The 11,021-nt window shown below is 29.2% G+C and overlaps 1 protein-coding gene across 9 annotated transcripts in view; it reads left to right on the forward strand.

The window, feature by feature from the left end:
- Nucleotides 1-10,313, forward strand: part of LOC131954910 (dual specificity calcium/calmodulin-dependent 3',5'-cyclic nucleotide phosphodiesterase 1A) — a 294,315-nt gene extending 284,002 nt beyond the window's left edge. For 5 of the 9 annotated variants that reach the window (XM_059318754.1, XM_059318747.1, XM_059318756.1 and 2 more), the window contains 13 exons: nucleotides 477-527; nucleotides 2,392-2,424; nucleotides 3,817-3,999; nucleotides 4,295-4,361; nucleotides 4,513-4,641; nucleotides 5,239-5,367; nucleotides 5,615-5,715; nucleotides 7,048-7,173; nucleotides 7,548-7,649; nucleotides 9,018-9,138; nucleotides 9,418-9,499; nucleotides 9,777-9,998; nucleotides 10,193-10,313. In XM_059318754.1, coding sequence (XP_059174737.1) covers nucleotides 477-527; nucleotides 2,392-2,424; nucleotides 3,817-3,999; nucleotides 4,295-4,361; nucleotides 4,513-4,641; nucleotides 5,239-5,367; nucleotides 5,615-5,715; nucleotides 7,048-7,173; nucleotides 7,548-7,649; nucleotides 9,018-9,138; nucleotides 9,418-9,499; nucleotides 9,777-9,998; nucleotides 10,193-10,293 — 1,447 coding nt within the window. In that variant the 3' untranslated portion in view covers nucleotides 10,294-10,313. The remainder of the gene's footprint in view (nucleotides 1-476; nucleotides 528-2,391; nucleotides 2,425-3,816; nucleotides 4,000-4,294; nucleotides 4,362-4,512; nucleotides 4,642-5,238; nucleotides 5,368-5,614; nucleotides 5,716-7,047; nucleotides 7,174-7,547; nucleotides 7,650-9,017; nucleotides 9,139-9,417; nucleotides 9,500-9,776; nucleotides 9,999-10,192) is intronic. The other 4 variants (XM_059318751.1, XM_059318748.1, XM_059318749.1 and 1 more) reach the window with 4 other exon arrangements.
- The last annotated feature ends 708 nt before the right edge of the window (nucleotides 10,314-11,021 follow it).

Raw genomic sequence — 11,021 nt, forward strand, 5'->3', positions numbered from 1 at the left:
AATTTGTTAGCCATTTGATGTCAAAGGACAGTTTATATTTTATATTGATCTATTTATAAGTTTGTTGACAGCCAAAAGCTTTTTTGCATATTAAATGAACTTAAAAAAGTAGTGTATTTTTACTTTCTGTTATTAGCCACACAAAACAACATAAACTATAAAAGTAATGTGGGGAAAACAACTCAGTGTTAAATGTTAACATTCACAGTTGTAAAATGAACTAATTTATCTATGTTGCCATCCATTTGGTTAGAAATACAAGTTTCTAACCATTTTGTATTGACAAAAAGAAATATGCACTCTCAAAAACACCTTTCAAATTTTACATAAACTCTATTAGCAAGATATTTTGAAGTGAAATTACAACAAAAAAAATGTTGGCCTACATAAAAGTAATTTTAAAGGTAGGACAAAATCTCTTTATGTATAATCATTTAATAAAATTACATTTTCTTTCTCCCTCATCACTTGCTCAGACGCAAAGAATTACCCTCTCCTAATGCTCCAATCCTGAATAATGCGGCGAGGTATGGCGGCTTGAAAATATGCGAACAGTTTGTTTATAGTTTGTTTCTTACAAATGTTTTAACATTTTATATTATTTCAATTTATTCTTCTAATGTATGTGTAGTGATTCAATTTAAAAAATATTAGAAACAATTGCAAGATAGAATATTGAATGTTAATTTGGAATGTTAGTTTTCAGCCCAGATTCACAACACATTTCATATTTTTTTTTAATATGAAATGCATCTTTTTACCAAAAGGAATTGTAATTTTAAAATAAATCAACATTTTAAATTATTTCTTAAAATATTACCAGAGAATCTAGCTATCACACAAAAGACTATAGTTTGAAAACAATTTTTTTTTAAAACTAAATTATAAATGGACAGACTACTTCACTGATATCTTTGGAATATGCTTCCTTTTTTTGTAAGAGTTGGTATACATGATAGATGTAATCTGTAGCTTCTGCATACCAAGAGTGTAGCAGTTATAGATATAAGACATTCAAGATATTGGGCTTTGCTTTATCACGGCTAGTATAGTGCAATGATTCACAATTGTAGTGGTCTTGTTCATTTGTGTGTACTAACAACTCTAGATACACAATGTAGCTCATGTTTTTATCTTACTAATCTACGCATGAGTGTTTAGGTTTCTTTGAGAGCAAAGCTATAACAGTCAGCAGCTGAAGCTTTCTATTTCCTTAATGCAACTCCACTCTTTCTTCTGTAAGTTGTTTGTTCAAACATACACACAAACATTCAGTCATCCCCCCTGTTAATACTCTCCTCCCACTCCAAGACCTCCTGTACATTATCCCCCCTCTCCATGCCCAAAAAATGCCCCCTGTCAATTACCCCTGCCCACATGGTCATTTAAAAAAGAATATACATTGGTTAACGATCCAAATATGGATTGGGTTAGGGATATGGTTTGGTCATGGTCATGGTCATGGTCAGGGTCAGGGTCATGGTCATGGTCATGTTCATGGTCATGGTCATGGTCATGGTCATGGTCATGGTCGTGGTCGTTGTCGTGGTCGTGGTCATGGTCATGGTCGTGGTCATGGTCATGGTCATGGTCATGGTCATGGTCATGGTCATGGTCATGGTCAAGGTTGAGTAAGGGATAGGGGTGGTGTTAGGTATAGATATAAGAGTAGGATCAGGATGGGGTTAGGTATTTTTAGGGGTAAGTAGCTCGATATAGAGATGGACAGGGATAGGTTGAGATATAGCTAAAGCTGAATTGGGGGGGGGGGGTAGGAAGTTAACAGAGGATAAATAATGATACAATTCTAATACACATATACATAATATCAAATGAGTGCATGATAGATTGAATGAGAGACAAGCAACAAAAGCAGGTAAAGGAAATATTTATTTAGGTTTTAATTTACTTAACTCAATATTGGATTAAACTTTTAAAAAAAAAGAAATTAATCTGAAGTTTATTTTATTTGCATTCACCTGATTTTTCTACATGCTGCTTTAATGCTCACCTACTTTCTGTCTGTTTTCATTTTTTAATTTCTAGAAACAAAATTTGTACAAATAGAAAATTTAGATTAAACCTATGCCATCATAAAATTGTTGTATATATTTATGTTATACTACAGAATGTTAAACAACTGCAAATACGACCTTAACTTTTCATATTACTACTCTAGATTTTACTTTAAAATATAAAGTATTAAAATATAACTTTCGCCATCAGGTTAAAAATCATTTTAATTAATTAATTGAATGAATTTTTTTAAAGTGTTTAATAATGTACACTAAGATTTCAATATTTAGTTCAATGGTTTTTTCATTGAGTTCTATTTTGTTTTCTCTTTTACATACATTAATGACATAATTAATTTCCAACTTAATGTTTCAGAGATGTAAAAAAATGCAAAAACAAACTTTCTCGGTAGAGTATGCTTCATGTGTTAGCAATTTGCTTGAATAACTCACCAGCTCACAAACCTTGTTAACAAAAGAGAGAAGCATAATGTAGCTTCCATTGTGTCTTTCAATATTACTAATAGTTTTTCCTAATTATGTGACTTGTAGGTGAAAAACAGCTAATTATGTCATACAGATTTGATGCATTTTTAGTAGTAACTTGTTTAAAGCCTGAAACTTCAGTTGTTTAACTATTTCAGGAACATAAACAGGAAACGAGCAGTTTTAAATTTGAATAGGAGAAATATACCTACAAGCTTCATGTGTACACTCTCACAGTTGAATAGTTGCTTATCACATATGCTAAAAATACACGTGCAGAAATTTATGCTTTTTTTATTTATTCTATTACTAACTTGTATTTTATTCTTTAGCTCCAATCATAAAGCAATATATGGATTAGACTACCGTATAAACATTTTACATTATTGCTTAAATGCTCTAATTTGATATGTCAATTCAGAGGTTGATTGCTGTCAACTACCTCATGAAAATTGGATTCCTCATTAAATATTTTTAAAAAGGAACAAAGTGTTCTGTTTAAATAATGAATGGTTCAGATTTCTCTCTTGTTATCTGTTCTTCACTTCACAGTTTGATCATTTGAATCATATATAACCTGCACCAGTTTATCATCAAGGGGAACCAGTGCAAACAATGTAGGGTCCTCCATCAAATGATTATGATAGGGGAACCATTGTTTTTATATGTAAACCAATAAGGATTTTAGGGTTGAAGATTGCTTTTTTTTTTTACTATATTTAATTTTGTCACTATTTTATTTTTTTATTTTTTAACACCTGGTTTTTTAATTTAAAACTTAATTACTATACTAAATTAATGCCGATTTTGTATACAATAAATTATTGTATAACAATTAGTATGAGTTGTTTACAATATTGGATAACATGCTATTGTCAATTGTGTAGTGCATATTTACTATAGCTTGCATACTTCACCTGACATTATTTCTTGCAGCAATCTTTCTGTCTTTTTTACAGAATATAGCTGGATACATTACTAGATGCTTATGCTGTTATGTATTACATATACACACATAATTAATATCTTTTTGAAAATACTTATTAGATTGTAAACAAAGATAATAGCATCACAGAATTAAAATTGTTTATTCTAACATAATTTATTTTAATAAAATAGTATTAATGTAATAGAAAATCTGAAATTTTTAAAAATTTCTTGTAGTTTTTGTTGTGTGAAGTTAAAGTATATTGTTTTATGTTGATTTATTGGGATTAAGATTAAATTCATACTTGCAATCCCATTCTACTCATTTGGTTTTTGTATTTTTTAATATTCTGTAAAGATACAATGATTGTTATAACTATCTTACCAGACGTTTGTGTGAAGAAGATGATGAACTTAGTGAAGTGGAGCCAGATGCTGTCCCAAGTGAAGTCAGGGATTGGTTAGCTTTGACATTTACAAGGTCAATGTCTAACATGAAGCGCCGAGGTGAAGACAAGCCTCGTTTTAGAAGTGTTGCTCATGCAATCAGAGCAGGAATCATGGTGGATAGGTAAGTTGTAACATTGAACAATATTAACAGCTGCCATATTAAAACTTAATTATGCTTAAATTAATTAACATTGGGGATTTTTTTTTAAATTATATTCATTTACAAGTTCTCTGTAAATGCAAAAACCTGTTAGTAAAGAAGTTTCTAAGATTGAATTAAATAGTCTTTTCAGCTGAGTTTTTAATATTAGAATATTTAATATTAAACATAAATTTTGAGATTTGATCAATTATAAAAAGCCAGATTTCACTAATCTGGATAATCTAAATGTGTTGAATATTTAATTCCTATACAGAATATACAGACGAATGTCCAGCTCAGTTGGTTTGCATGTTCCACCCCATGTTTTAATGTTGTTGAAGGTATGTAGGCTCATTAGACAAAAAATATAAATATTACATATTGAAAATTTGTTTGCAAAATTAAATTAATTGATTTTTAAACAACTGAACAAGAATTTCTAAAACTAAATTGGTGAATAAAAATTCTTAAAACTCATTGAATTTTTCCCAGAACCTTGATGACTGGTCTTTCAATGTTTTTGCTGTTAATGAGGCAGCAGATGGACACAGCCTAAAGTTTGTTGGCTATGAACTTCTACAAAAATATGACCTGATCACTAAATTTAAAATTAACACACAGGTATAAGAGATGGGGTTACATAAGTACATACATACATATATATACACATATATATACATATGTATACATACACACACACACTCTCTCACACACACACACACATATACAGAAGCATAGCAAAGGGGGGGGTACATATGTTCCCGGGCGCCAAGCCTAGGGGCGCCAAAACGGGTTGAAATAAAATTACAAGCCCATTTTAGCTGCATTTTATAACAATAAACATAAAAAAATATATTAGAGGGGGTGGGCTCCAAATTTAAAGTTTATCCCCGGTCGTGGGCTGGGGTCGCTATGCTTCTGTATGTATGTATATATATATATATATATATATATATATATATATATATATATATATATATATATATATATATATATATATATATATATATATATATATATATATATATATATATATGTACTAATTTCAATTTAACTTATCTTAACTTAACACAAATGTTCATTGTTTTTGCCATCCAAGTGGTTTTTTTAAATCAAATTCTTAAGGTTAACTTTCAACTCAATGAGGAATCAATTTATACCAAAAATGGAAAACTATTTAAAAATTGATACATGTTTTACAAATGAATCATATTTCAGATGCTTGAGAGCTTCCTCTTTGCCCTTGAAACTGGCTACAGCAAATACAAAAATCCATATCATAACCTAATGCATGGTGCTGACATAGCTCAGACAGTTCACTATGTGTTATCCCAGAGCAGACTGGCAGTAAGTAGGGACATTGGTTAGAATAAATACATTTTTAATATTAATGTGCAATTTTATATATATATATATATATATATATATATATATATATATATATATATATATATATATATGTATATATATGTATATATATATATATATATATATATATATATATATATATATATATATATATATATATATATATATATATATATATATGCAACATTTTTACCTCATTTAAATATTATAATCCATATATTTTTAGCAATTACTAACTGACTTAGAAGTATTTGCAACATTGGTTGCTGCCCTCATACATGATTTTGAACATACAGGAACAACAAACAACTTTCATATAAATACATCGTAAGTTGTTTTTTTTAATAAATAAATGTAGCTGTTAAAGAGTGCTGAAATGAATTTTTTTTTTCAATTTATGATTACAAAATTCATATTGTAAAGTCCGCTTAATCTCATAATATTAGTATTTCATCTAAATTTGTTTTAGAATAAATGTGTTTTCTGTAGGAATAACTTTTTGTACAAACAGTATAGGCAAACAGTTTAAAACCTTGAAATTAAAATTTCATATTTTTTAACATTATCTTAAATTTATTGTAGGCTAACATCAAATCTTTTGAGATGTTTAATTATTTAAAAAAAAAAATTAATGGTCAACGAGACAATGTAGCTTTTGAGTTTATGGGGAGTCTACATAAATATACATTTTGGGGAAAGCTAAGAACCATGTTCATCATGAGATCAGACCTTACCTGTAGATTGACAATCCATAGCAAAAGAATATTTTATGTGAATGTAACATTACAATTTATTATAAACATTTTATTCTATTCTGGACTTGTATGAGGACCACAAAATTGTTAAATGTTTTTCCTAAAATGTTTAGCTATCTTTTAGATATGACTATTGTTTCAAAAAACAATGTGAATATCTTACTAACTAGTTAAAGAAATCACCATTTACAATTTTTACGAGCTTTATTTAACTTGCTTCCTCTGTCTATCTGTCGACAGTCTATCTGTCTATCTGTCATCATATATCAAAACGCTCAAGCAAAATTGTGGACACTTCTAATTGACAGATTCTGTTTAAAGTTGGCACCGGGTCAAGACATGAAGACAATGCAATCTGACATTAAATTTGACTTAATTGAATGCCTAATTAATTTTTTATTAATTAATTAAAGTTGTATCTAAATTAGTAGACAGTCTTATCCAACTATTCCACACTATTATTCACGTGTTATCATGTTCAGTAGGTGCGCAATAGTTTATAGTCATGCAACTCTATGGTAAATTTTAAAAATTTAAAGTACTGAAATTTTTTTTTATAAAAAACGTTTTAATAACAAGCCTTTATGTATTAATGCACTAAAAAGTAGAAAATAAATTATACACTACTATTTAAAAAACTATATAGAAAAGCGTGGGTCTCTTCCTAAATATTAGCAAAGGTATCCAATAGATAATAAAGTGACCCACGTTTTTCATTATAGCTATTTAATAACATAAAAGCTTGTTATTAAACCGTTTTTATGAAATTATTTTTCAAATTTGAATTATTTTTTTGGTAAATAATCTTAAGATCTTAATTCTTGCAAAAATAATTTGACATTTAATTAAAAAGTGTGCATATATTTCTAGGTAAAATAAATTGATGTAATTTAATTTTTCTTAGGTCTGAAGTTGCATTACTGTACAATGACAGAGCAGTTTTAGAAAATCATCATATTAGTGCAGCATTTCGACTTGTTAGAGAAGAGGAACACAACATATTATGCAATCTTAGCAAGGAAGAATACAGGTTGGTAATAGGCAGCCCCAACATTTTCTATACAAATCCTTAATGAGTATTTCTTTTTACTAACCACAAAATAATTATAGTTTGCTATGTTTGGTACTTTGAGCTTAAAGTAGATAAAAGCTTCTTAATAACAAAACCCTCTGGCAGATAAGGCTCGATCCCTCCCAACACTGAAAATTAAGAACGAAGAAGAAGAACAAAATACTGCAGTGGAATTTGTTTTCATTTGTCTGACATGAAAATGTATAGTTCATTAATAAACAGTAAAATTTTTACTAAGTATTTACAGCCCTTTTAAATGGAATATTCTCAAAAGCAACAATAGTACCAACCTATATTCATGTTCTAACTCACATCATTTCTTATTATTACAGGGAGTTCCGTACCCTTGTTATTGACATGGTTTTGGCAACTGACATGTCCTTCCACTTTCAACAAATTAAGAACATGAAAAGCTTACTGGGCATGCCAGAAAAGTAAGTTGTCAAGAGAGTTAATTTTTAACGTATAAATCTCACAACCTTGTTTAAAATTAAAAATATCTCTATCTGAGGCTATATATCTATACTTATATACATAGCCATATCTATAAGCCTATCACCTAAACCTACACCTATGCTTATACTTACTTATGTATATATATACATATATATATATATATATATATATATATATATATATATATATATATATATATATATATATATATATATATATTGTAGAGATTGACTGTTATAGACCAGTGGTTCCGAAACTTTTTCAAGTGTCGACCCCTTTACAAAAAATAAGGGACACGCGACCCCCATAGAATTAAAAAGTCGAAATTAGTAAGGAAATTAATAAGCACTAAAATATGATTTTCTAGTAAACTTTCAATAAAAACATTATTCTTGATAACTTGTAATTCATCAGACATGCTGGAAACATCTAGGGAAGCAGAGAATGGGTTTATGTGTCAGTGCAAATTCTTCTTCTTTCAGCTCAGGGAAAATAACACAGCAGTTCGTTTGCAAGATATTCAAGATGCCCAGATCCTCTTTTGAATTTTTATTTATTTCACAATTGGATTCATCTTTGACACTGTTTCTCTAACATGGCAATATTTCCAAGATTTTTTCTTCGCCAATTTTGCAGCTTTGATAAAAATGCCAAGAGATTATCATGAAAAGGAATTAATATTCATTCATTATCCCAGCAGAAGCTTCAGGTTAAGCTTATGTTGATGTTTGAATATATCTGCTAGGTATAAATTAGTATAATACTCTCTCTAACCACTCTCAGTCATTAAAGTATATCAAAAAGTTGTTTCTCTTGCACTACCAAGAACAACTTGATTTCATCTTTCAATTGAAAAACATGATTCACATTTCCTTTTGATAGCCAGCATACTGTACTGTAGAAAAGCAGAACCTCATGATCTTTATATTCATGTATTTGCACAGTTCTTTAAACAGAAGGATATTTAGGGCTCCAGATTTAATATAATTTATCAGCAATGGAGTATGAACAGTCTTTCTTTGCAAGGGCATACAAGTGAATCATGCAATGGATTCCCCATGGATTAGGGAGCTAAATCTTTTACTTTTTTTCTGAATTCAGTAGGTTTCATAGAATAACTTTGTACAGTATGCATTGTTTCCTCTGTATTCAATTTCCAGTGGTATTAGTAAAGCCTAATTTCAGATATTCTTCACAATATTTATGTTATTTTTTCATTGCTAGGGTTTAGTCTACCAGTTGAAGACCCTGCAGAAACCCTGAGTTTGGGAACCCATATTATAGCTGGTACCATGCTAAACTAATATGCAACTAATTTTTTTTAACTTTTTTTTAAACTCTTGCAGCATTGAGAAGTCTAAAGTTCTGTCCCTTGTATTACATTGTGCTGATATAAGCCACCCAGCCAAAGACTGGGAACTGCATGAGAAATGGACTGGCTTTTTGTTAGAAGAATTTTTCAGACAGGTGATGTGTGCAGAAAATTTTACTTTCAAACACTTTTAAGGCTAAAACTTTTATGACAAATAATTACAAGTACTAATTATTAAAAATATCTATATAGCTTACTTGTTGGCTTATAATTTGAACCAAATTATATTTCTAAATTAAACTGTGCTAAATATAAAAGATACATTAGAATGTAGGTAGTGCTGTTTCCATTTAACATTCTTATGTTTGTTTTTTAAATTTTACCCTATGAGTTCTTTTGTTTATAAATTGGTTGAAACTTCCTATTTTACATAGGGTGATAGAGAACAAGAACTTGGGCTTCCTTTTTCTCCACTCTGTGATAGAAAAAATACATTAGTTGCCGAATCTCAAATAGGTAAAGAATTTCATGCTTATTACTTTATTTTGAATTTAATTGTACTAACTTTCAAAAAAGCATATTTTAAGCATAAAGAAATATTTAAACAAGAAAAGGTAATTTCTTTCCAGACAATGCAAAATCTATTTAGTTATCCTTTGTGTATCTGGTCACAAATATATGAGACAATCCTTCTATGGAGTTTAGGTGTTTTATTCATTGGTACACCTAACAAAGAAAGGAACTAATGCTAAATCGTTACCTTTTATTACTGTTTTCTTTTTTCAAATTTCAGGTTTTATTGACTTTATAGTGGACCCAAGTTTTCAAGTAATGGGAGACATGTTGGAGAAAGTTATGTCCCCTTTGAACTCCCAATCCGCTAACTCACACAACAGAAATATTGATGAGGCTATCTCTGAAGAGGTTTTTGAAAGCAAAGATAGAAGGGATAAATCTACCAGTACGACAAACTTGTGCAGTCGACCAACAACACCTAAAACTCCAATGTCGCCTTGTAAAAACTTTTGTTATACAATCGGCATTGATCTAATTAGATCAAAGCACAAACTTTAGTTTAATGCTAATCAAATTATCTTTCATTCACAAATTTCTTTTCAAAGTTGCTATTAATTTTCTTGAGCATGGATCTAATTGTATGTTTTTATTATTTAGTAACAGATTCCTACACACAATAACTCATGTTTTCAGATGGACGTTTTGAGCTCAGGCGACCTTGGGTGGATTGTCTTTTACAGAACAAAAGCAACTGGAAAGTGAGGGCTATTAAAGGTCAGCCAATTGTCTCATAAAATTTCAATTTTTGGTCCAAAAAAAATGTCCAAATGGTTCTCCACTTATCTTCTCATGTGGGTCGCTATAGTAACAACATGAAAACAATACAGCAATATTAACAACAGGAACACTTTACTTGGTATGCCAGAAAATTAAGTAATCAAGACCATTGTTTTTCAATATGAAGTTACAAACATTCTCAAAGTTTAAATAGCATTTATAAATATATCATATAATTAAAAAAACAATTAATTTTGTATATTTCATTAATACAAAATAATTATACAAATATTCCTATACATTTCACAAAAAAATAGAACTTTTTTTTTTTCAGTTTTCTCTATATAATTAAAAACAAAACTTTGTGCAAAACAACACAGTAGTTGATTACATTCAAATGACAGTTTTAATAGAGTTTAAATGTAATGCTTCTATGCTTCTATACAGAGGCCTATCCAGGTTTTCGTTGTAGGGGGAGCGAAAAGAGCAAAAAAAGGCGCCGAATTTTTAACACGTTCTATATACATTTATTATATATATATATATATATATATATATATATATATATATATATATATATATATATATATATATATATATATATATATACAATTACTAGCTGTATGTCATTACTTCGCTATGATGTAAAATAAATTGAAAGTAGCACTCTGAAGAAATAAGAAAAACACACAATGTAGGCTGACAGAACAAAAATTGTATCAATGTAAACAAATATATATATATA

Source organism: Physella acuta, unplaced genomic scaffold, assembly GCF_028476545.2.
Source record: "Physella acuta isolate Inbredline_101_S28 unplaced genomic scaffold, ASM2847654v3 ptg001039l, whole genome shotgun sequence".
Taxonomy (NCBI): Eukaryota; Metazoa; Mollusca; class Gastropoda; family Physidae; genus Physella; species Physella acuta.